This window comes from Manis javanica, chromosome 7, assembly GCF_040802235.1.
Source record: "Manis javanica isolate MJ-LG chromosome 7, MJ_LKY, whole genome shotgun sequence".
Taxonomy (NCBI): Eukaryota; Metazoa; Chordata; class Mammalia; order Pholidota; family Manidae; genus Manis; species Manis javanica.
Genome location: NC_133162.1, coordinates 46,949,837 through 46,977,669, shown reverse-complemented (window position 1 = coordinate 46,977,669; position 27,833 = coordinate 46,949,837). Strand labels below are relative to the sequence as shown.

At 36.8% G+C, this 27,833-nt stretch overlaps 1 protein-coding gene across 1 annotated transcript in view; it reads left to right on the top strand.

Annotated features, from left to right (window-relative positions):
- Window positions 1-27,236, top strand: part of KIFBP (kinesin family binding protein) — a 69,296-nt gene extending 42,060 nt beyond the window's left edge. Inside the window, exons 4-7 of the mRNA XM_037003010.2 lie at window positions 178-361; window positions 2,979-3,063; window positions 12,688-12,803; window positions 25,824-27,236. Of these exons, the coding sequence (XP_036858905.1) occupies window positions 178-361; window positions 2,979-3,063; window positions 12,688-12,803; window positions 25,824-26,699 (1,261 nt within the window). The 3' untranslated portion in view covers window positions 26,700-27,236. The remainder of the gene's footprint in view (window positions 1-177; window positions 362-2,978; window positions 3,064-12,687; window positions 12,804-25,823) is intronic.
- The last annotated feature ends 597 nt before the right edge of the window (window positions 27,237-27,833 follow it).

Below are 27,833 nucleotides of genomic sequence, written 5' to 3'. Positions count from 1 at the left end.
ACTGACTAGATATGTGACCTTGTTCAAATCTGAAGCTCAGTTTCCTTATCTGTCAAATAGGTAAAATAGCCAAACCCAACTCAAAGCGTTGATGGGAGGATCAAGGTAAACATATATATAACTAAGTTCCATATAAATTATAAACCATTATGCAAATACTGATTTTTTTCTTCATAGATTTGAGAAGGTTTATACTCATAACCTATATTACCTGGCTCAAGTCTACCAGCATATGGAAATGTTTGAGAAGGCTGCTCATTATTGCCACAGTACCCTAAAACGCCAGCTTGAACACAACGCCTACCATCCTATAGAGTGGGCTATTAATGCTGCTACCTTGTCACAGTTTTACATCAATAAGGTAAGCTGCTCAAAGTTATCTAACAAAGTTCCTGATAGCATAAAAATAGAACCAGTAGTACCTTGAAAATGTTGTCTTTTAAATACAGGCAGCTTGTATTTTAATTGTCTAACTAGACAGAAAAATGCAGCCCAATTTGCCAGTATACTAAAATTTTATAGCTTTTTGCATTAATTCTTTAAAATTTTTAAATAGAGTTTTATCATTGTCTTACATGTTGCTAGCCCCAAAAATTACATGTTACCTAGAACCAATTCTTTTATGATACATGCATGCTATCTCCACTCATTTTAGTGAGATGTTACCTTAAAATACAGATTTTATCTTGTAGATATAACTTTATCTTTATACAGTGGTAATCTGGTAACTATGAGAATTTGTCTGAGGAAGTTGACTGTTAAATGTGGGCTTTGATAAAAGCATGTGATGCATTTCAGTTATTCTTTAGAATTAACTCTTATAATAATTTTTCTGTGTTGGAAATATATCTGCTCAGTTCCAGAGTTCCTGGTCTGTATGGTAATACTTCTCTTGGAGTATTACATGGGTACAAATTGGAGCTTCTCAGTTGTTTATCAGAATTATTCAGAATCATATTAGTGTACTCTTATCAATTTATTCCTTTAGTCCCTAAGAGTTTCTAATGCTAGAACATCTTTAAGCCATCTTTCCCAGCCAGATTTTTAATTAATCCTCAATGAGATATCTCAGCAATAGAAATTACTTTTATTTGTATATCTAATTCATACACGTTTCTGAAATTTTGGTAATTTTTTGCTTATCAGAGTTTCTTCTGATCTCTGGTTACCTGCTGCCATGTCCTTACTGGGCCTTTATCCTTTCTAAGCCTTTTGTGAGTGCTGGTTCTGTAAATGCACCCTATGTTTAAAGTATTGTCCCACAGAATTTCATTCAGAAAAGCTATTAGCAGGAGAGAAAGGGCTGTTGTGACTGCAGCATCGCTTCTAGGACTTTGGTCTAAGATCAAGCGTGTAAGTAATGCTACTGCATATGTCAGAGCATTCAGTTAACTCTAACTCTCATGAATCCATTTCATTGTGGCCATCACCCAAAAGTGTCATTTGGCACTTCTGCTTGTGGCACCTTTTTAATAGCTTCTGGAGGCCCCTTGTTTGTTTTGTTTAGCAACTTTAAAATTACATATTCACTGTGATTTTAATTAGCCCTAAAAACTCCATAGATATTAACATGTAAGACACCATGGACCAAGAGATCTAGATAATGAAGTGTAATTAAAAATTTAAAGTTGTTAAGCATTTCTTATGTGGAGCATGCAGTAGTTTTCATGAGTACCTCCCAACCCTGTGCTTTTATTTTTTTTACCTAAGTGTTTTATAAGTTTTTGTTATAACTAAGTTAAATTGCAAAAGGAGATTTGAACCATGTTTTTTAAAAAGTGCAGTTGTCATTTATATCACCCTCATCTTCATTTGGTTCCAGTTTTTGAAGTTTTTCTCCTTAGTGAGTCGCTACCTGGCAGGTGGTAAAGTCCCACATTTGCCAGGCACCTAGGGGGCACAAGGCACTCACTGTTCTTGTGGTGGTTGCTTGCAGGGAAGCAGTTTGGACAAAGCTAAAGTGATAATGTGTAAGGGACTGTAGATAGACAAGTACAGCTTCTTTATGTAAACTGTAACTTTCTTTTGGTTTTTGAGGTTTAACACCAACATTTTGACCTTTATATGCTTCTGGGCTAATACTACACATGGTACCCGGCTATTCTCAAGATGGCTTCTGGGTTTGCCATGATGGATAATGCCGAGATGCCAAAATGATAATGCCATAATTTGATGCTGAGATTTTAAAATCATAGCCAACCATTAAAAATCTTAGCATAATCAAGTATTACTAATGTGAAGTAGACATATTAATGAGGGTGGCTTCCAACTAAAAGTTGGACTTTAACTTTGTACTTCTGCTGGGTGGTCCTATGGTTTACATGCCAAATGCCAAATGTTTATATTAACAAAGAGATCTTCTCCAGGTGTTTGAGAAGTTTACCATGCCCAGATTTGAGTTATGAGGTCTTCAAGTATATTGGTAAAGCAGTTGCATTAAGCTCATCTGTGGAAATCTTGGTAGGAAGCTCATTATATGTAAATTCCAAAGATTCTAGAAAACAGAAATTTCTGTTAGAAATGATCCATTTTGCCTTTGAATGATAGGGTGTAATAGGGATGTCTAAACCTAAAAAATTATATCTTCTTCTCTGACAGGATGTAAGTGGTCAGAGTTTACTGTGCATGGAACTTCAGCTATTTAAACTGAACCTTAGACTATCCAAGGCACTTTGAGTCTAGGATGATAGCTCTCTTCAAGTACTAAGTATGCAAGAATGGCTAACTTTGAATCAGCAGTTATCTTTTAACCAGTTCGGATTATTAAGAGTTTGGGGGCATTATTATTTTGATTTTTGAGCTAGCCATTTAATCAGGTAATACTATATGTCATTTACCTTCTTTATTTTAACTATACAGGGTCTCCTTAGTTGTGGTTTTTACTTAATCTTTTCCCATTTTAAAAGACTTAATGCAAGTATCAGTTGCAAATAAGGCTGTGTGATAATTACATTTACTCTTGTTTATTTCTTCAATAGCTATGCTTTATGGAGGCCAGGCACTGTTTATCAGCTGCTAATGTCATTTTTGGTCAAACTGGAAAAATCCCAACCACAGAAGACAGTAAGTTTATGTGTGCATGTTTCATTAAAAAGTTTTTAAAAAACTCTATTTTGAAGTTGTTTTAAGCTTTAGAAAATTCAAGAAAAGGTAACCACATGCCCTTCTAAATTTACCAGTTTTTAATATTTGCTTCATTTGAAATCAGATTTTATTTTTCTTTCTGGACCACTTGAGAGAAGATTACATATATTAGATTCTTTTACTCATTAATACTTCAGTGTGTATTTCCTAAGAATATTTTCTTACATAATCAGAATAGGAAATATAACATTGATATAATTCTTTTATCTTTAATGCATATTTGTTTCATTAATTATCTCCATAATGTCCTTTATAACAATTTTTTCTAGTACTAGAGTATCCAATTCAGGGCTGCATATTGCATAGATCTGTCACTTTGATCTGCTTTAATCTGGGATTTAATCAGCCTTTCTCTCTCACATTACATAGACTGTGTAAAATAGTACAGGCCAGTTGGAAAAATACAGGCCAGTTATTTCATAGAATTTCCATCAGTTGGTGTTTGATATTTCCTTATACTAAAATTCAGATTATACTTTTTTTGGGGGATACTATGTCCAAATACATAGTTTTTACATTAGAATAGTATAAAAGTACTATTAAAAATATTATACTTTCAAAAATCAGTTAATATGTGTACTTGAACAAGACCACAATGAGATACCACCTCATACCTGTTAGAGTGGTTATTATTAAAAGACAAGAAAAAACAAGCATTGGTGAGGATATGGAGAAAAGGGGACCCTCCTACCCTGTGGGAATGTAAATTAGTACATCCACTATGGAAACCAGAATGGAGGTTCCTCAGAAAACTAAAAATAGAAAAATCCATGTGATCCAGCAATTCTACTTCTAGATATTTATTCAAAGCAAATGAAAACACTAACTTGATATTCCAAAAAGTAGAAGAGAAGGAGATACTTCCAAACTCATTCTGTTATGTCAGCATCGCTCTAATACCAAAACTAGATAAAGACACCACAAAAAAAAAGAAAAAGTACAGACCAATATCCCTGATGAACACAGATGCAAAAATCCTGAGCAAAGTATTAGCAAACCAAATTCAAAAATACATCAAAAAGATCATCCATCATGACCAAGTGGGATTTATTCCAGGGATGCAAGGATAGTACAATATTTGCAAATCCATCAGTATCATACACCACTAACAAAAAGATGGATAAAAAGCACATGAGCATCTCAATAGATGCTGAAAAAGCATTTGACAAAATCCAACATCCATTCATGATAAAATCTCTCAACAAAATGGGTGTAGAAGGTAAGTACCTGAACATAATATAGACCATAAACGACAAACCTATAGCCAACGTCATACTTACTGGCAAAAAGCTGAAAGCTTTTCCTCTAAGATTGAACAAGACAAGGATGCCCACTCTCACCACTTTTATTCAACATAGTACTGGAGGTCCTAGCCACAGCAATCAGACAACATAAAGAGATAAAAGTCATCCAAGTTGGTAAGGAAGAAGCTAAACTGTCACTATTTGCAGATGAAATGATATTATACATAGAAAACCCTGAAGAATCCACCAAAAAACTATTAGAACTAATACTGAATTCAGTGAAGTTGCAGGATACAAAATTAATACATAGAAGTCTATTCCTATATACTAACAATGAACTAGCAGAAAGAGAAATCAGGAAAACAACTCCATTTACAATTGCATCAAAAAGAATAAGATACCTAGGAGTAAACCTAACCAAGGAGATGAAAGACCTATACTCTGAAAACTACAAGACACTCATGAGAGAATTTAAAGACACCAATAAATGGAAATACATCCCATGCTCATGGTTAGGAAGAATTAATATTGTCAAAGTGGCTATTCTGCCAAAGCAGTTTACAGATTCAGTGCAATCCCTGTCAAAATACCAGCAGCATTCTTCAATGAACTAGAGCAAATAGTTCTAAAATTCATATGGAACCACAAAAGACTCCAAATAGCCAAGGCAATCCTGAGAAGAAAGAGCAAAGCTGGGGGATTATGCTCCCTGATTTCAAGCTCTACTACAAAGCTGCAGTAATGAAGACAATTTGGTATGGGCACAACATCAGTGGAACATAATAGAGAGCCTAGATATTAATCCATGCATATATGGTCAATTAATATATGATAAAGGAGCCATGAATATACAGTAGGAAAAAGACAGCCTCTTCAACAACTGGTGTTGGGAAAACTGGACAGCTACAGTAAGAGAATGAAACGATTGTCTGACTCCATACAAAATAAGTAACAAAATGGATCAGAGACCTGAATGTAAATCATGAAACTATAAACACTTAGAAGAAACATAGGCAAAAATCTCCTGAATGTAAGCATGAGCAATTTTTTCCTGGACACATCTCCTTGGACAAGGGAAACAAAACCAAAACTGAACAAGTGGGACTACATCAAACTAAAAAGCTTCTGTACAGCAGAGGATACCATCAGCAGAACAAAAAGGCATCCCACAGTATGGGAGAATATATTTGTAAACAACTCATCTGATAAGGGGTTAAACATCCAAAATATATAAGGAACTCATACACTTCAACACCCAAAAACAAATAACCTGATTAAAAATTGGGTGGAGGACCTGAACAGACACTTCTCCAAAGAAGAAATATGAATGGCTGACAGGAACATGAAAAGATGCTCCACGTCGCTAATGATCAGGAAATGGAAATTAAAACCACAATGAGATGTCACCTCACACTGGTTAGAATGGCCAACATCCAAAAGACAAGAAACAAATGCTGGCAAGGATGTAGAAAAAGGGCAACCCTCCTATACTCTTAGTGAGAATGTAAATTAGTTCAACTATTGTGGAAAGCAGTATGGAGGTTCCTCAGAAAACTAACAATGAAAATGTCATTTGACCCAGTAATTCCACTCCTAGGAATTTACTTGAAGAAAACAAAATCCCTGATTTGAAAAGATACATGTACCCAGTGTTTATCACCACACTATTTGCAATAGCCAAGATGTATATGGGACTATCAAAGATTCAGGAAATCTGTAGGTTCCTTTTTTTTCTTTAACACATAATTGAAGGTTTGTGGCAACTGTGTGAGGAGCAAGTCTATTGGCTCCATTTTTCCCCAGTAGCACTTGCCTGCTTTGTGTCTGTATCTCATTTTGGTAATTCTCACAAACTTTTTCATTATTTCGTTTGTTATGGTGATCTGTGATCAGTGATTATGAATTGCTGAAAGGTGAGGGTTAGCATTTTTTTAAGCAATAAAGTCATTAAGGTATGTACATTGTTTTTTAGACAAAATGCTATTGCACATTTAGTAGACTACAGAATAGTGTAAACATAACTGATATGCGCTGGGAAACCAGAAAATCCCTTGGACTTGCTTTATTGCAGTGGTCTGGAACTGAACCAGCAATATCTCTGAGGTATGCCTGTAACAAGTAAATTGTAACAAGTAGGAGAATACCATGTGGAATCTATAGATAATGAGGATTGACTATACTTTGGAACCTGCACTTGATAGGAAATCCTTATTCTTTCCTTTTCAGAAATGGTGTGTGGATCTGGGTACTTGATTTGCTAAAGTTCGGAAGCAAAAGTAACTGGATTGTCATCTTACTAAAGTGTGCTCAGGTGCTCTGTGTAGGCATCTTACCAATTCTGTATTAATGGAAAGTACCATCTTTTAAAAAAAATTGAGATGTAATTGATTTATGACATAGATCAAAACAAATACATCTGAAACTAATGCATATATTACAAAATGATCACAATAAGTTCAGTTAATTTCTGTCAACACACATCGCTATGAAGCTTTTTCTTGTGATGGGGATTTAAGATCCCTTTCTTAGCAACTTGCAAATAGGCAGTATAGTACAGGCACACCTTGGAGATACTGCTGGTTTGGTTCCAGACTATTGCAATAAAGTGAATACCACAATAAGCAAGTCGAATGAATTTTCTGGTTTCCCAGTACATATAAAAAAAAACTATGTTTATCATATAGTGTAGTCTGCTTGGTGTGTAATAGCATTATGTCTGAAAAACAGTACACACGTAAATACTTCATTGCTAAAAAATGTCAGCCATCATCTGAGCTTTCAGCAGGTGGTGACCTGGTTTGCTGGGGGTAGAAGAGTTTACCTTGACGTTGATGGCTGCTGACTGATGACGGTGGTGGTTGAAGATTGTTTTAAGAAATTGTTCCAAAAAAAAAAAATAAGAAAGAAATTATTACAGCCACCCCAGTGAAGTCTGTGTCATCAATTTACTCTTACTTACTTTCAGGACTGATTTCTCTTTAGCATGTGATACTGTTTGACAGCATTTTTCCACAATAGAACTTTGAAAATTGAAGTCTGTCTCTATAGCATCTTACTACGCTGATGGACAGTGAGTGTAATGGGGTGGGGGAGGGACTTGATAATAAGAGTGAATGTTGAAACCATAATGTTGCTCGTGTGAAACCTTCATACGATTGTATTATCAGTGATACTTTAATTTAAAAAATTGAAGTCTGCCCTCTCAAACTGTGCAGCTGCTTTATCAACTAAGTTTATATAATATTCTAAACCCTGTCATTTCAGCAATCTTCACAGCTTCTTCAGCAGTAGATTCCACCTCAAGAACCACTTAAGCATTGCTCATCCATAAAAGCAGCTCCCTGAGATTGAACCAATTCAGCCATACCTTCAGGCTCCACTTCTAATTCTAGTTGTCTTGATATTTCTGCCCCATCTGCAATTACTTCCCTACTGAAGTCTTACACTCCTCAAAGTCATTCTTGAGGACTGGAATAAGCTTCTTCCAAACTCTTGTTGATGTTGATATTTTGACCTCTTTCCAGGAATCACAAATGTTGTTATTAATGACATGTAGAATGGTGAGTCATTTCCAGGTTTTCAGTTTACTTTGCCCAGGTCCATGAGAGGAATCACTATCTCTGGAAGCTATAGCCCTATCTTTGGGAGCTATAGCCTTACAAAATATATTTCTTAAATAATAACACTTGGAAGTTGAAATGACTCCTTGATCCATGAGCTGTAAGGTGGATATTGTGTTAGCAGGCATGAAAACAACATTAATGTTATTGTACATCTCCATCAGAGCTCTTGGGTGACCAGGTACATTGTAATAGTCAGTAAACCATGTTATAACAGCTGTGCTGTCATCCAGTCTTAGTTGTTTCACTTATAGAGCACCAAGTAGATTCAGTGTAATTCTTAGGGGCCCTAGGATTTTCCAAAGGGTGAATAAGCATTGGTTTCAGTTTAAAGTCACCAGCTACATTAGCCCCTGACAAGAGCATCAGCTTGTTCTTTGAAGCCAGACACTGACTTCTCCTCTTAAGCTGTGAAAGTCCTAAATGGCATCTTCTTCCAATAGAAGGCTGTTTCATCTACATTGAAAATCTGTTGTTTAGTGCAGCCCCCTTCACTAGTGATCTTAGCTAGATCTTCTGGATATAACTTGCCTCAGCTTCTATGCCAGCACTGGCTGCTTCACCTTGTACTTTGATGTTCTGGAGATGGCTTCTTTTCTTAAACCTCATGCACCAACCTCTGCTAGCTGCAGACTTTTTATGCAGGTTCCTCACCTCTCTCAGCCTTCATAGAATTATAGAGAGTTAGGGCCTTGCTCTGGATTAGGCTCTGATTTAAGGGGATATTGTGGCTGATTTGATCTTCTATCCAGACCACTCAAACTTTCTTCATATCAGCAATAAGGCCATTTCATTTTATCATTTGTGTGTTCACTGGAGTAGCACTTTTAATTTCCTCTAAGAAGTTTTCCTTTGCATTCACAGCATGGCTAACTGGCACTAGAGGCCTAGCTTTTGGCCTGTCTCGGCTTTGGACCTGCCTTCCTCATTAAGCTGAATCATGTGTAGCTTTTGATTTAAAGTGAAAGATGCACAACTCTTCCTTTCATGTGAACATTTAGAAGCCATTGTAGGGTTGTTATTTGGCCTAATTTCAATGTTGTTGTGTCTCAGGGAATAGAGAAGCCCAAGGAGAGAGATGGGAAAGCGGCTGATCAGTGCAGCAGTCAGAATACAACAACATTTATCAGTTAAGTTTGCTGTCTTATATGGTGCCCCAAAACAATTACAATAGTAACAAAGGTCATGGATCATTGTTCACCATAACAAGTGTAATAATGAAAAAGTTTGAACTATCAGCTTATCAAATGTGACAAGAGACACAAAGTGAGCAAATGCTGTTGGACTTGCACAGAGTTGCCACAAACTTTCAGTTGTAAAAAATGAAATATCTGCAAAGTACAATAAGACAGGCTATGCCTATAACCCCATGGTAGTACTAGAGGTGCCTCTGTGGTCATCTGCAGGCGTGCAGAACAGTAAGTCAGAGGTACACACACCCAGATGAGGTTAAACAAGGTGATGCCACTCCACTTTGTTTCCACTCTCATATTGAACTGTCCTTTTTGTGGTCTATTTAGTGCCACACTTTCCACATTTTTGTGCTTTTTGATGGTGATTTTGTTTTTTAAAATTGTCCCCATGTGTAGTGTTGAAGTGCTGTCTAGGATTCTTAAGCACATGTAGCTTGGGATGTGCCTTATGGAGAAAACACAGTGTTGGGTAAGCTTCATTCAGGCACAGGTTAATGTGCTGTTGGCCATGAGTTCAATGTTAATGAGTGCAACCCAACAATGCATATTAACTAAGGTGTCTTTAGGTAGGAAGACACATAAAATAAGGTATCTAATCTATATTGATCAGTTGACTAAAGTGTTGTGACCAGAAGTTCATAGGAACCTAACCCTGTATTTCCCTAGGAGCCATATCTCTTTATACACTAATTCAGTGTTCCTGCAACTTGATAGAACCTAGAACCTAGTGACCATGAATAATGAGAATCAACTGTCCTCTGTTTCCTTGTAAGAGAATCCAGTTAGAAAGCTTTACTGGTTGGGCTGGAATCCACTTTTTCTACTGAAACAAACGTTTGTCTGAAGATGACGATCCAACCCACCAGTGACTTATCTCAGCTCCATGTTTCCAGGTTGCCTTGGAGGCCTGTGACTTGATTCTCTACCCCTATTGCTGGGCAGCAGCCTGACTGTTGGATCTGGCTTCCGTGTCATTGGTGGCACACAGGTGTTGATGGAAAAGGAAGACTACAGGGGGTGGTACATGGATTAATAGCAATACTGCAGTAACTCTAACATGATGACTGAAAATGTTACTTAATGTTTACAAAGGATTTTTTAAAAATACTGGTGAAAACCAAAATAATTTAAAGAGTGAAAATTTTTTAAATGAATTTTCCTTGCAAAGAGGAATTTCTTCCATAGATGTAACATTAATATTTCAATAAAACTGGATGTGGGACTTACATTGTAAAATGAAATAATTGGCCCTTCCATTAAACCACCTCCGTGATTCAGAACATTATTTTAGGAGACACTTTCTACTCAGGGCTACTGTCCTCTTTCATGGGAAATCCATTTCCATTTGGATTCCATTAAACTGGAGTTTTTGACATATTGGTTAGCAGTTATGCTAACCTTTACCATGTTCAGCACTATTCATTAACAAAGACTGCAGCATAGGCAAGGTAATAAAAGCAAATGTTTAAACACAGGAAACTGCTTTCGACCACCTCATAAGGATCCATATATAGACGTAAATTATAGAATTTGTATCTTAAAGTAGATATTCTAAAAACTTTAATCAACAATCTTTTTGTTAATCCAATTTGATTATTAGTGGTGTTGAGCACCCACATGTACCAGATCTTGTCCTAAGTTCTTTGAGGACATCATTAAATTTTCAGAGCAATCAGACAGTCTCAGAGTTATCAGACAGTCACATGTTACCATCTACACTTTACAGATGGAGAAACTGAAACAGAGAGGTTCAGTAATTTGCCTACTGGTGAACAGGGAGGAGCAGAGCTGACATTGAAACCCAGGCAGGATGGTTCCCAGCCTGTAACTCCACAGTTTGAGCTGAGCAACCTGATCCCTTCCCACCCAACCCTTCCACCACCACTAGCTCAAGATGAGAAAAGCTGCTCTCTGGAAGTGGGTGGGGGACTCTGCAACTTTGGGAAGGCTTAGAAATAAGAGTAAAAGTCAAATCTGTAGTAGTTGGAAACAAGTCTGTGAACATCATGGTAATGGGCATTGGTTTCTAATAAGATGCTTGAAATATCAAAGGCATGCATTTTTAATAGAAGTGAAAATTGTTTCTTGGAAAGTGAAAAAAACTTTACACGAATAATGGTAATGTAAAAAAAAAAGGAAAAATGTCATTTACAACAACATAGATCTTGAAGGCATTATGCTCAGTGAGGTAAGTCAGAGAAAGACAACGATCTTACTTTTATGTGAAATCTAAAAAACAGCAACAAATCCCAAAGAAACGAAACTCACTGACACAGAGAACAGATCAGTAGTTGCCAGAGGCAGGTGGTGGGTGCAATGGGTGCAGGGAGCAAAAAGGCACAAACACCGGTTATAAAATATTAAGTAAGTCATGGGGATAGAATTACAGCATGGTGACAATAGTTAATAATACTGTATTTTATATTTGAAATTAGCTGACATCTTAAATTATCACAAGAAGAAAATATTGTAACTATATGGTGATGTGTTAACTAGGCTTTTATACAGTGTAAAATGATCACAAGTATTGAATCATGTTGTATATTTTAAGCTAATATGTTATATATCAATTATGCCTCAACAAAAAGTATGTTTGAGTTATTTAAAGGTTTTGTAATAAGGTCACAGTTTTATTGTTGTGGATCAGAAGAATACACAGGTTGTAAATACAGAGGCTATTAGAAGAATGTACATTATCAAACAGTCAGTTTTTCCCTTAATTTATTATGTTGAATTGATTGTAGTATAGTTGAAGTCTAAAAGGCACTTGTCCAAATTAAAAATTAATAACTAAATCACCAGTGAGATTGCTGGGTTTAAAGCTATTTTGAAGAGTAAAAACAATGTCTAGTGTTTTTACAATGCTTTCATTGAAAAGCCTCTATACTGTTGGTTAGAGTATTAGTTGAAAATACTTTGGCAGCATGTATCAAAAACATTTAAAATGGTAAACTCTGACCCAGTAAATTCCACTTCTAAGAATCTGTCCTAAGGAAATAATCCAAAATCCAGATAGATTTATCCACAGAGATCTTCCTGTTTAGAGTTGTTTGTAATAGAAGAATTAGAAGGAATAAATACCCAGAATTAGAAGAATCATTAGACAAAATGTAGAACATTCAATTATATATAATGCTAAACTTCAAAATGATGGTAAAGAGTTGATAATGATATGGGTGAAGTGTTAGTGGTATAATATGTAAAGAAAAAGTACATTCAAAATTGAATATACATTCAAAATTGAATACATTATCCTAGTTTTTACCTACAGATAATACATAAGAAAAAAACAAAGATATAAGCAAAAATAGTAGCAGTGGAGTGCCTCTGGGTGGTAGGAAATTTTGGGTGTTTTTTTTCCCCCACTGGTTCAGTAAGGATGTTACTTTTATAGTCAGGAAAAAATGATATAAAAAAGAATATAGTATGCAATGAAAATTTTAATTGTGGCCATTAATTTAAACAAATCACATTATGTAATTTTAGCTACTGAAACAGAAGGAGATGTGCCAGAGCTTTATCATCAAAGAAAAGGGGAAATTGCAAGATGCTGGATCAAATACTGTTTGACTCTCCTGCAGAATGCCCAACTTTCCATGCAGGTAATGTGGTTAAAAATTGCCTTTTCTTTCTTAAATGAGTAGGATGTAAGCAAAAGCTTAAAATGGGGATTATGCTCATTGGACTCCCTGCATGTTTATTATGCAAGGCATGCAGAATGTTCTCATATCAATTTCTTGGTCTCTCCATCTCTACCTTTTAAAATCTTACTCATCATTCAAGGCCTATCTCAAATACCCCTTCTGCCTTGAATTCTTTCCTTTGGATAGAATGTCAGTTTCTTGAGAGACAGGGTTTGCATCATATGCATATCATTATCTCCAGTTTCTGTAAGTTCTCAATAAATGTTGAATGCATAATTTTTCATCCCCTACAGATATCATATCCCTCCTTTAAACTCCAGAGGACCTTTATGGCCTCTTCCTAAGTCACTTAAATTTTGCTTTGCATTATCCCTACTCATAATCTTATTCCTTCACCTCATTTTAGACTATAAGCAACCTGAGGGCAGGAAACAATCCTTATTTATCTTTACATACTTTATACAATATATGGATATACTTATATGTTAATTTTTATAAAAATATATATCGGAGATCTTGGGAGATTCAAGATGGCAGCGTTGAGAGGTGAGACAGAGAACTCCTCCCAAAACCACAGATAGTGTGAAAATATAGTTAATACAACAAACCCTAAAACAACAACAAGAAAAGAAGGCTGCATCAGACTGCATACAGACCTCATGAACAGAGCAGACCTCACAAAACAGGGTAACGTACCAAAGCCTTGATCCGGGGGGACCCAGGCCCTTCCCCCACCCCAGCTCACCAGCAGGAGGAAGAGAAATGGAGCAGGAAGGGGGTGGAAGCCTGGGACTGCTGAACACCTAGCCCTGGAGATCTGCCTTAGAAGTAGAAACCTGCATTGTGTGGTGCTCTGGAAGATAGGGAGCTCAGACAGGCAGAGTGCTAGAGAGACAGATTCCAGCCATTTGTGGAGGACGGGATCCACATCCAGCTGCTCTGGGACAAGGGAAAGGCAGGCAATCCAAGAGGCTTCCTAGCAGCGAGAGGGCTGCTGAAGGGGCGGGTTTGCACAGAGCTTGCTGCACGGGAGAAGGGATAGATGGACACGGTTGTCTGGATGTGCTTTGCCCAGCAGATTGGGAACTTTGAGGCGCTTCAGGCGCTCCATCCCCCTGGCTGGCTGCTCAGCCCCGAGGCCCCCACTGTAACATGCAGCCTGCCGAGTCTTCCTCCTGCTCTGCCAGCACCGGTTCACAAACTGGCTGTCACTGCGCTGCCATCAGGCCAGCCGGAGGGAGGCCCCGCATACAACAGCTAGAGCCGCAAAGCACAGAGGCTTACACCTGTGTGCTCTGCCCACTGGCCCTGACACTGGAGACAGGCACCGCAGACGGGAATCAGGAAACGGATCTTTCCTCCCCCCAGGCACCAGCTCCGCTCCCCTACAACCCCCAGCTTCACTCTAGGGGCTGAGCAGCTCCAGACACTGGAGCTTCTGGGCACTAGAGGGCACCACACAGAAATAGGAGACATCAAAAGAACATGGTACAGAACAAAATCTCACAAACCCCAGAAAAAGGGCCAAATGAAACTGAACTCACCAATCTACATGAAAGAGTTCAAAATAAAAATCATAAACATGCTTATGGAGGTACAGAGAAATATTCAAGAACTCAGGAATGAATTTAAGACGGAGATTCAATCATTAAGAAATTCCATATCAGAAATGAAACATACAATGGAGGGATTTAAAAGCAGATTAGATGTAGTAGAAGAGATGGTAAATGGAATAGAAATTAGAGAAGAGGAATACAAAGAAGCTGAGGCACAGAGAGAAAAAGGAATCTCTTAAGAATGAAAGAATATTGAGAGAACTGTGTGACCAATCCAAACGGAACAATATTCACATAATAGGGGTCCCAGAAGAAGAAGGAGAGAGAAAAAGGGATAGAAAGTGTCATTGAGGAGGTAATTGCTGAAAACTTCCCCAATCTGGGGAAGGAGGTAGTTTCTCAAGCCGTGGAGATGCACATATCTCCCAACACAAGGGACCCAAGGAAGGCAACATCAAGACATATAATAATTAAAATGTCAAAGATAAAGGATAAAGGCAGACTTTTAAAAGCAGCTAGAGAGAGAAAAAACATTATGTACAAAGGAAAACCCATCAGGCTATCATCAGATTTCTCAACAGAAACCTTACAGGCCAGAAGGGAGTGGCATGATATGTTTAATGCAATGAAACAGAAGGGCGTCGAACCAAGAATACTCTAGCCAGCAAGGTTATCATTTAAATTTGAAGGAGGGATTAAACAATTTTCAGATAAGTAAAAGCTGAGAGAATTTACCTCCCACACACTACCTCTACAGTGCATTTTGGAGGGACTCCTATAGATGGAAGTATTCCTAAGGCTAAATAGATGTCATCCAAGGAATAGACAAAGAGTACAGAATGGTTCATAATGTAAAAAAAATGGAGGAGAAAAAAAAAAGAATCTTTAGGTTGTGTTTGTAATAGCATACAAAGTGAGTTAAATTAGACTGTTAGATAGTAAGGCAATTGCCCTTGAACCTTTGGGAACCACAGATCTAAAGCCTACAGTGGCAATAAGTACATACCTATCGATAATCACCCTACATATAAATGGTCTGAGTGCACCAATCAAAAGACATAGAGTCACTGCAAGGATAGAAAAACAAGACCCATCTATATGCTGCCTACAAGAGACTCACTTCAAACCCAAAGACATACACAGACTGAAAGTGAAGGGATGAAAAAACATATTTCATGCAACTAATGGAGAAAAAAGCAGGAGTTGCAGTACTTGTATCAGACAAAGTAGACTTCAAAACAAAGTCACAAGAGACAAGGGCATTATATGATGATAAGGTGTCAGTTCAACAAGAGGATATAACTATTATAAATATCTAGGCACCCAACACAGGATCACCTACATATGTGAAACAAATACTAACAGATTTAAAGGGGGAAATAGAATGCAATGCATTCATATTAGGAGACTTCAACACACCATTCACTCCAAAGTACAACCAGACAGAAAATAAAGAGACAGAGGCACTGAACACATATTAGAACAGATGGACCTAATGAATATCTATAGAACACTCCATGCAAAACCAACAGGATACACATTCTTCTCAAGTGCACATGGAACATTTTTAAGAATAGATCATATACTAGGCCACAAAAAGAACCTCAGTGAATTCAAAAAGATTGAAATTGTACCAATCAGCTTCTCAGATCACAAAGGTATGAAACGAAATAACTTACCCAAAGAAAATGAAAAAGCCTATGAATACTTGGAGGTTTAATAACATGCTTCTAAATAATCAATGGATCAGCGGAGACAAATGATGACAATAATTCAACACCACAAAATCTGTGGGACACAGCGATGGCCATGCTAAGAGGGAAATATATTGCAATACAGGCCTACCTCAGGAAAGAAGAACAATCCCAAATGAACAGTCTAAACTCACAATTAATGAAACTAGAAAAGGAAAAACAAATGAGGCCAAAAGTCATTAGAAGGAGGTACATAACAAAGATTAAAGCAGAAATAAATAAAATTGAGAAGAATAAAACAATAGAAAGACTCAATGAAAGCAGGAGCTGGTTCTTCGAGAAAATAAACAAAACAAAATAGATAAACCCCTAGCCAGACTTATCAAGAGAAAAAAAACGTCTACACACATAAACAGAATCAGAAATGAGAAAGGAAAAATCATTACGGACACCACAGAAATACAAAGAATTATGAGAGAATACTCTGAAAAATTATGTGGTAACAAACTGGACAACCAGAAGAAATGGACAACTTTCTAGAAAAATACAACCTTCCAAAGCTGACCCAGGAAGAAACAGAAAAGCTGAATAGACCAATTATCAGCAAAGAAATTGAATTGGTAATCAAAACACTACCTAAGAACAAAACTCCTGGACTAGACGATTTCATGCTGAATTTTATTGAACATTCAGTGAAGACCTAATACCCATCCTCCTTAAAGTTTTCCAAAAAGAAGAAAAAGAGGGAATACTCCCAAACTCATTCTATGAGACCACCATCACTCTAATACCAAAACCAGGCAAAGACACCACAAAAAAAGAAAATTACAGACCAATATCCCTGATGAATATAGATGCAAAAATACTCAACAAAATATTAGCAATCTGAATTCAAAAATACATCAAGAAGATCATCCATCATGATCAAGTGGGATTCATCCCAGGGATGCAGCGATGGTACAACATTCGAAAATCCATCAACATTATCCACTACATCAACGAAAATGACAAAAACCACATGATCATCTCCATAGGTGCTGAAAAAGCATTCAATAAAATTCAACATCCATTCATGATAAGAATTCTGAACAAAATGGGTATAGAGGGCAAGTACTTCAACATAATAAAGGCCATATATGACAAACCACAGCCAACATTATACTTAACAGTGAGAAGCTGAAAGCTTTTCCTTTAAGATTGGGAGCAAGACAAGGATGCCCACTCTCCCCACTTTTATTTAACATAGTACTGAAGGTCCTAGCCATGGCAATCAGACAACACAAGGAAACAAAGGCATCCAGATTGGCAAGGAAGAAGTCAGCCTGTCTCTTTTTGCTGATGACATGATATTGTACATAAAAAACCCTAAAGACTCCACTCCAAAACTACTAAATCTAATATCAGAATTCAGTAAAGTTGTGGGATACAAAATTAATACACAGAAATCTGTTGCATTCCTATACACTAACAATGACCTAGCAGAAAGAGAAATCAGGAAAACAATTCCATTCACAGTTGCATCAAAAAGAATAAGATACCTAGGAATAAACCTAACCAAGGAAGTGATAGACTTATACTCTGAAAACTGCAAGACACTCTTGAGAGAAATGAAAGAAGAAACCAATAAATGGACACACATCCCATGCTCATGGCTAGGAAGAATTAATATTGTCAAAATGGCCATCCTGCCAAAAGCAATCTACAGATTCAATGCAATCCCTCTCAAAATACCAACAGCATTCTTCAGTGAACTAGAGCAAATAGTTCTAAAATTCATAGGAACCACAAAAGACTCCGAATAGCCAAAGCAATCTTGAGAAGGAAGAATAAAGTGGAGGGGAATTATGCTCCCTGACTTCAAGCTGTACTACAAAGCCACAGTAATCAAGACAATTTGGTACTGGCACAAGAACAGACCCATAGACCAGTGGAACAGACTAGAGAGCCCAGATATAAACTCAAGCATATACAGTCAATTAATATATGATAAAGGAGCCATGGATATACAATGGGGAAATGACAGCCTCTTCAACAGCGCGTGTTGGCAAAACTGGGCAGCTACATGTAGGAGAATGAAACTGGATCATTATCTAACCCCATAAACAAAAGTAAACTAAAAATGGATCAAAGACCTGAATATAAGTCATGAAACCATGAAATTCTTAGGAAAAAACATAGGCAAAAATCTCTTGGACATAAACATGAGCAACTTCTTCATGAACATATCTCCCCGGGCAAGGGAAACAAAAGCAAAAATGAACAAGTGGGACTATGTCAAACTAAAAAGCTTCTGTACAGCAAAGGACACCATCAGTAGAACAAAAAGGTATCCTACAGTGTAGGAGAATGTATTTGTAAATGACATATCCAATAAGGGGTTAAACATCCAAAATATATAAAGAACTCATGCACCTCAGCAGACAAAAAGCAAAAAGCCAATTAAAAAATGGGCAGAGGAGCTGAACAGACACTTCTCCAAAGAATAAATTCAGATGGCCAATAGGCACATGAAAAGATGCTCCACATTGCTAATCATCAGAGAAATGCAAATTAAAACCACAATGAGAGATCACCTCACACCAGTAAGGATGACCACAATCCAAAAGACAAACAACAAGAAATGTTGGCAAGGATGTGGAGAAAGGGGAACCCTCTTACATTGCTGGTGGGAATGTAAACTAGTTCAACCATTGTGGAAAGCAGTATGGAGGTTCCTCAAAAACCTCAAAATAGAAATACCATTTAACCCAGGAATTCCACTCCTAGGAATTTACCCTAAGAATTCAGTTTGAAAAGACATATGCACCCCTATGTTTATCGCAGCACTAATTACAATAGCCAAGAAATGGAAGCAACCTAAGTGTCCATCAGTAGATGAATGGATAAAGAAGATGTGGCACATATACACAGTGGAATAATTCAGCCATAAGAAGAAAACAAATCCTACCATTTGCAACAACATGGTTGGAGCTAGAGGGTATTATGCTCATTGAAATAAGCCAGGTAGAGAAAGACAAGTACCAAATGATTTCACTTATCTGTGGTGTGTAAGAAAAAAGAAAAAACTGAAGGAACAAAACAGCAGCAGATTCACAGAAATCAAGAATGGACTAACAGTTACCAAAGGGAAAGGGACTGGGGAGATGGGTGGGAGGGAGAAGGGGGATAAAGGGGCATTATGATTAGCACACGTAATGTTGTGGGGTGGGATATACGGGGAAGGCAGTATAACACAGAGAAGATAAGTATTGAATCTATAGCATCTTACTGTAATGGGGTATGTGGTGGGGACTTGATAATTGGGGGAGTCTAGTAACCATAATATTGCTCATGTAATTTTGCATTCATAATACCAAAAATAAAAAATAAAAAACTAGAAAAAAAAGGAAATACATATATATATCGGAAACAGCCTTGTCAGTTTGTAGCTGTGTGTTCATGGTAATTTAATCTGTTTGCTTCAGTTTCCTTACAGCTAACCTGGGGATAATAATAATACTTAATAGTGTTATTAGGAGAGTTATATTTATATCTAAAGGGCTCTGAAAAGTCCCTGGGTATACCAAGTCCTCAGTAAGTGTTAATTATCATCATCAACATCATTATTAATCCATACTGAATCCTAGTTCCTAACCACTGAGGAGGAAAATTAATCATTTTGATGCAATATACTAAGTATAAATACATAGAAGACTTTCCTGGAGGAGTCATTATGCTTTCCTTTTTTTTGCTTTGAAGTATACTAATTTTTACTTGTAAATAATACAGAACCATGTGAAACTACTAAACAAAGAAAAACCAAAGAAACCCAAGGCCCCAGAAGCACAGATCTTGTAAAGATGAGAGCATTTTAGAGGTAGAAAGTAAAGATGAAACATTTCAGAAAGAAAACAAGTAGAAATAAGAAATAGGGGTTTTTACATCTAGGGGTGATTAGAGCCAGGAAGAGCCATCAGCTTTCTTCTCAGAAAGCAGCCTAAAAAGCATATAAATTAACAAGCACCCAGGAAATAAGTAAGTAAACAAGATTTAGAGAGTTATGGCCTGCATTTGAAGTAATTGTGTCAAGCAGGATACACTGTGGTTTAACTCTTACCTTTCGTTTTAGTTGATGTTTTCTAGACTGGGCAATAGAACTTATTACCTGTTCACTTAAAACTCAAATGGTACTTATACTATCAAATTACTAAGATTTTCTTTAATCTGTCTTTTGGGTTTTTTTTGTTATTTTAACTTCATCCTTGGATTTTCTTGTTATCTGAAAAACCTTCGATTCAAATGTAAAATCACATACAAATTTATTAAAATATTTGTGCCAGCTCTATGCTAATGATTGTACTATGAACAAAAACAGACCTGGTTTTGACTTTGTATCAAAATGCAACTTTGATCAAGTTCCACAAAGGAGAAACACATGATATAGGATGTAATTGGGAAGAAGTAACATTTGAAAGAAGCTCTGGTAGTGCATAGGAATTACCTAGACTGGAGAAAAGGAGCACCATTTCAAGAAGCTAAAGCATCATGCTTAAGAGTTCTGTGGCATAGGGAGCAAGCTAATAGAAGGGATAGAACAAAAGCCTCAGGCTGGAGCATGTGAAACAGAGTTAGAAAGGGGCTAGAAAAGTAGGGCCTTCAAGAAATGGAAGCCTTGAAGGGTTTGTAACAATCACTTGGTAGTAGGATGGAAAAGGAATTGAGGGAAAGCATGAGTGGACAAGAAAGATTAGTTAGAAGACTACTGAAACAGTCCAGGTAAGATGTAAAGGTAGCTTGCTCTAGAATAATGGCAGAAGAGATGGAAGAAAAAAGAATGGATCCAAGAGGTATTTAGGAAGCAAAACCTGAAGGACTTGGTATTAGATTGGACATGTAGGGGGAAAAGGGAGAGGAGAGGAACATTTCAAGGATCATTCCTAGGTTGCTGGCTGTCCAGATCAATGGAGTGTCCTTCATTAAAATAACTAGAACAGGAGACTGTTGAAGAAGAGTAGGAGTTCCACTGCAGACATATTGAGGGTGAGGTGCCTTTGAGTCTTCTTAGGGTTGTCATGTAGGGAGCTGTAGTTATGGATCTAGAACTTAGGAAGAGGTCTGGGCTGTAGCTATTGATTTGTGAGTCATCCTTACTTGGATGGCAATTGCTGTCATGGATGTGGATGGACTCACCTGTCTATAAGCAGTGCTGTCCAATAGAAATTGAATACCAGCCACATATGTAACTTTAAATTTTCTAGTGGCCACATTAGAAAAGGAAAAGAAAGGTGAAATTAATTTTATAAATATTAAAAAGCTGAGATATTGAAAATATTTTTGCACTAAGGCTTGGAATTTGGGTGTGTATTTCACATAGACAACCCACATCCCCGTTTGGACTCAGCATATTTCAGGTACTCAGCAGCTATCCGCTTGTGGCTGATGGCTACTGTTTGAACAGTGCAGATGTAGAGACAACTGAAGTAAAAAGAGAGGCCTTGGGGCTGAGGATTGAGGCATCTTATGTTTGATTTTATTGGCCAGGAAGAAGAGGATGAACTTATTTTTTTTAAAAACCACTTTAGCTCTCTCTCTTCTTTTTTCTTTTTGCCTGGGGAAGTAGGGGAGATAGGTTTAATTCTGTCTTCACTTTAGTGTCTTTAAGAGACCTAGAGCATTTCTCTGCAATGTATTTCACTAAGTAACTTATCATAGAAAAACAATTCCATTTACAATTGCATCAGAAAGAAAAAAATACCTAGATAAACCTAACCAAGGAGGTAAAAGACCTGTACTCTGAAAACTGTAAGATACTCAGGAGAGAAATTAAAGACACAAATAAATGGAAATCTATCCCATGCTCATGGATAGGAAGAATTAATATTGTCAACATGGACATCTTGCCCAAAGCAATTTAGAGATTCAATGCAATCACTGTCAAAATACCAGTAGCATTTTTCAATGAACTAGAGCAAATAATCCTAAAATTCATATGGAACCACAAAAGACCCTGAATAGCCAAAGCCATCATGAGAAAGAACAACAAAGCTGGGGGTATCATGCTTCCTGACTTCAAGCTGTACTACAAAACAGTGTGGTACTGGCATAAGAACAGACCCATAGATCAATGGAACAGAATAGAGAGCCCAGATTTAAACCCACACATATATGGTTATTTTATATGCTAAAGGAGGTATGAATATACAATGGGAAAAAGACAGCCTCTAATACCTGGTTTGGGGAAACTGGACAGCTATGTGCAAGAGAATGAAACTGGATTACTAACTCTATACACAAAAGTAAACTCAAAATGGATTAAAGACCTAAATGTAAGACACAAAACCATAAAACTCTCAGAAGAAAACATAGGCAAAAAAACTTTTGAACATAAGCATGAACAGTTTTTTCCTGGACACAGCTCCTTGAGTAAGGGAAACAAATGAACTAAAAACCTTCTGTACAGCAAAAGACACCATCAGCAGAACAAAAAGGCATCCTATAGTATGGGAGAATATATTCATAAGTGATTTTATCTGATAAGGTGTTAACATCCAAAATATATAAAGGACTCCTATGCCTCAACACCAAGAAAAACAAATAGCCTGATTAAAAAGTGGGCAGAGGACCTGAGCATTTTTAAAAATTTTATTTAGGTTTCATTAATGTACAATTACTTGAACAACATTATGGTTACTAGACTCCTCCTATTATCAAGTCTCCCACATACCCATTAGAGTCACTGTCCATCAGTGTAGTAAGATGCTATACATTCATTGCTTGTCTTTTCTGTGTATACTGCCTTTCTCATGTCCCCCCACCACTACATTATGTGTGATAATCGTAATGTCCCTTTTTCCCCCTTATTCCTCCTCCCTTCTAACCCATCCTCCCCAGTCCCTTTCCCTTTGGTAACTGTTATTCCACTCTAGGGTTCTGTGAGTCTGTTGCTGTTCTGTTCCTTCAGTTTTTTCTTTGTTCTTATAATCCACAGAGGAGTGAAATCATTTGATACTTGTCTTTCTTCGCCTGGCTTATTTCACTGAGCATACCCTCTAGCTCCATCCATGTTGTTGCAAATGGTAGGATTTGTTTTCTTCTTATGGCTGAATAATATTCCATTGTGTATATGTACCACATCTTCTTTATCCATCCATCTACTGATGGACACTTAGGTTGCTTCCATTTCTTGGCTATTGTAAATAGTACTGCAATAAACATATGGGTGCATATGTCTTTTTTCAAACTGGGCTGCTGCATTCTTTGGGTAAATTCCTAGGAGTGGAATTCCTGGGTCAAATGGTATTTCTATTTTGAGGTTTTTGAGGAACCTCCATACTGCTTTCCACAATGTACCACATCTTCTTTATCCATCCATCTACTGATGGACACTTAGGTTGCTTCCATTTCTTGGCTATTGTAAATAGTACTGCAATAAACATATGGGTGCATATGTCTTTTTTCAAACTGGGCTGCTGCATTCTTTGGGTAAATTCCTAGGAGTGGAATTCCTGGGTCAAATGGTATTTCTATTTTGAGGTTTTTGAGGAACCTCCATACTGCTTTCCACAATGGTTGAACTAGTTTATATTCCCACCAGCAGTGCAGGAGGGTTCCCTTTTCTCCACAACCTTGCTAACATTTGTTGTTGTTTGTCTTTTGGATGGTGACCATCCTTACTGGTGTGAGGTGATATCTAATTGTGGTTTTAATTTGCATTTCTCAGATGACTAGAAATGTGAAGTATCTTTTCATGTGTCTGTTGGCCATCTGAATTTATTCTTTGGAGAAGTGTCTGTTCAGCTCCTCTGCCCATTTTTTAATTGGCTTTTTGCTTTTTGTCTGCTGAGGTGCATGAGTTCTTTATATATTTTGGATGTTTAACCCCTTATTGGATATGTCATTTACAAATACATTCTCCTACACTGTAGGATACCTTTTTGTTCTACTGATGGTGTCCTTTGCTGTACAGAAGCTTTTTAGTTTGACATAGTCCCACTTGTTCATTTTTGCTTTTGTTTCCCTTGCCCGGGGAGATATGTTCATGAAGAAGTTGCTCATGTTTATGTCCAAGAGATTTTTGCCTATGTTTTTTCCTAAGAATTTCATGGTTTCATGACTTATATTCAGGTCTTTGATCCATTTTTAGTTTACTTTTGTTTATGGGGTTAGATAATGATCCAGTTTCATTCTCCTACATGTAGCTGCCCAGTTTTGCCAACACGCGCTGTTGAAGAGGCTGTCATTTCCCCATTGTATATCCATGGCTCCTTTATCATATATTAATTGACTGTATATGCTTGAGTTTATATCTGGGCTCTCTAGTCTGTTCCACTGGTCTATGGGTCTGTTCTTGTGCCAGTACCAAATTGTCTTGATTACTGTGGCTTTGTAGTAGAGCTTGAAGTTAGGGAGCTTTATTCCCCCTGCTTTATTCTTCCTTCTCAGGATTGCTTTGGCTATTCGGGGTCTTTTGTCATTCCATATGAATTTTAGAACTATTTGTCTGATTTCCAAAGAAGAAATGCAGATGGCCAACAGGCACATGAAAAGATGCTCTGCATCGCTAATCATCAGGGAAACGCAAATCAAAACCACGGTGAGATATCACCTCACACCAGTTAGGATGACCACTGTCAAAAAGAGAAGAAATAACAAGGGTTGGCAAGGATGTGAAGAAAAGGGAACCTTAAAACACTGTTGGTTGGAAGTCAATTGATGCAGCCACTGTGGAAGCAGTGTGGAGGTTCCTCACAAAACTAAAAGTAGAAATACCATTCAACCCAGCAATTCCACTTCTAGGAATTTACCCAGAGAAAAAGTCCTTGATTTGATAAGATATATGCACCCATATGTTTAGTGCTGCTTTTTTTACAATAGCCGAGCAACCTAACATCAGTAGATGAATATTTAAAGAAGATGTGGTACATATACATGATGGAATATTATTCAGCCTTAAAAAAAAATCCTACCACTTACAACAACATGGATGGACTTAGAGGGTATTATGCTCAGTGAAATAAGCCCAGCAGAGAAAGACAAATAGAATATGATTTCACTTATTTGTGGAATATAAAAACAAAACAAAATGAACAAAATAGCAGTAGATTCATAGACACCAAGGAGTGACTGGTGGTTACCATGCAGGAGGGTTTGGGATAGGTGTGTGAGGAGGGTGATGGGGATAAAAGGGCACAAAAATTCTCAGTCATAATATGTTAGTCACGAGGATGGTAGTACAGCATGGAGAATATAACCAAAGATTTAATAATGTGTGTAACTGTTCAACCACTGTATTGTGTACTTGAAACTAATATAAGACTATATCAATACTTCAATTAAAAAAAAGTTGCCTAAACATCATATTGTTAATCTTAATGGCAACTCTGAAATATTTTTAGGATGAAGATTAAAATCTTACTCTAATGTTAAAATATTACTAATAAAATATTACATTTACATGATGTTTTACAGTTTGTGAAGTTCTTTCCTAGGCATTTATCTTATCTGAAAGGGCAACTGTAAATGAGTTTTAGTTCCCCAAAGAGGAACTATATAATTAAGTGACTTTAAATACTTTTTTCCTAATTTCTTGCATTATATATAATTGGAATATAATAAAGAAATAAATTTTAAAAGATGTTTAAGATACACTTTCTTAAACCAGGCGGGTCTTTTCTTTACTTTTAAATTTGCTTTACTATTATTTGACAAGTCAGTGTCCTGCTTAACCATGTATATATTTTTTCTTTTAGGACAACATAGGAGAGCTTGATTTTGATAAACAGTCCGAACTTCGAGCTTTAAGGAAAAAAGAACTAGATGAGGAAGAAAATGTTAGGAAAAAAGCTGTGCAGTTTGGGACCAGTGAACTGTGTGATGCCATCTCTGCAGTGGAAGAGAAAGTGAGCTATTTGAGACCTTTAGATTTTGAAGAAGCCAGAGAACTTTTCTTACTGGGTCAGCACTATGTCTGTGAGGCAAAAGAGTTCTTTCAGATCGACGGTTATGTCACTGACCATATTGAAGTTGTCCAAGACCACAGTGCTCTGTTTAAGGTTCTTGCATTCTTTGAAACTGACATGGAAAGACGGTGCAAGATGCATAAACGTAGAATAGCCATGCTAGAGCCTCTAATTGTGGACCTGAATCCACAGTACTATCTGTTGGTCAACAGGCAGATTCAGTTTGAAATTGCACATGCTTACTATGATATGATGGATTTGAAGGTTGCCATTGCTGACAAGTTAAGGGATCCTGATTCACACATTGTAAAAAAAATAAATAATCTTAATAAGTCAGCACTGAAGTACTACCAGCTCTTCTTAGACTCTCTGAGAGACCCAAATAAAGTGTTTCCTGAGCACATAGGGGAAGATGTACTTCGCCCTGCCATGTTAGCTAAGTTTCGAGTTGCCCGTCTCTATGGCAAAATCATTACTGCAGATCCCAAGAAAGAGCTAGAAAATTTGGCAACATCATTGGAACATTACCAGTTTATTGTTGATTACTGTGAAAAGCACCCTGAGGCTGCGCAGGAAATAGAAGTTGAACTAGAACTTAGTAAAGAGATGGTAAGTCTTCTTCCAACAAAAATGGAAAGATTCAGAATCAAAATGGCCCAGACTTAATAATCCTGTTTTTAATGTGCGATGAAAATGCGCAATACTGAAGAGACTTTTCCCATCTTAGTTAAATATGCCCATCCCACTGTGGTACTTACCTTGATAGCCAGATGAGTGCAGTTGAACTTGAAATACAGACTGAGTCTTTGTTAGAACTTTAATCAACAGAAAGATAATTTATACTGACTTATGCAAATTGTCTTGTTAAAATGACATGTGATTGTTATTTTAGATCACTTGTTTCCTATTTAAATATAAACCTTCTGTTTCTAAAGGTAGGTTCTTTGTTGGTAGTACTTGATGATTAAGAAGAAAAATATTGGTTAATACACTTGGTAGATAAGTCTATTACTGTATTAAAACTGAAAAAGATAACTTCTTGTAATTATTCTTCTCAAAATATTTACTTTCCTAAATTCCCAAAGAAATCTTTCCTTTTTTGAAATTAAACTTAAGTTATGTTGCTGTAAAATATTGTAAAGTGGTTTGTGTCATTTATAGGGGAAAGTGGCTCGTTGGAAATAAATTTGTTTCATTAATAAATGCTTCCACTTATTCTCTTGTTTTCTTACAAGAATTGGTTTTATTTTTGAGACTTTAAAGTTATTGCCTTATTTGAAGCCAGAGAAGAATATTTCTTTGGTAACATGCATAGGTAGAAAACATTGAAATCTCATTAATTGAATAAATATTTGAGATTCTTCTGTGTGCCAGAAAAATCTTACTGGCTAATCTTTTTCAGAATCCTAGTATATTTATAAATATTTAAGCACTGTTGAAAAATAAGATGTGCTTCTAATAACATGTTGATATATGTTAGTCATTTTAAGAAATACAGAATTGACATCAAGTCCCTATCTAGTATGAAAATCAAGATCAGTTGTAAAATCTGATACAGAGAATAATAGCTGTATGTGGGCTTGCCTATTAATTTGCTTTGGAAAGCTTAGGATTAGGTCAACTCTATGATAATGTAACATTTGTGTATGTATGAAAAAACCTTGCTTTTCATTTGAGAAAATTTGTCAGAAAAAAACAGTCTTCAGATGTAACAGCAATGTGTAATTCATTCAATATGGACTCAAAATTTATTAAATATCTCCTGTGGGTCAAGCACTGTTCTTACTTTCCTAAGCATAG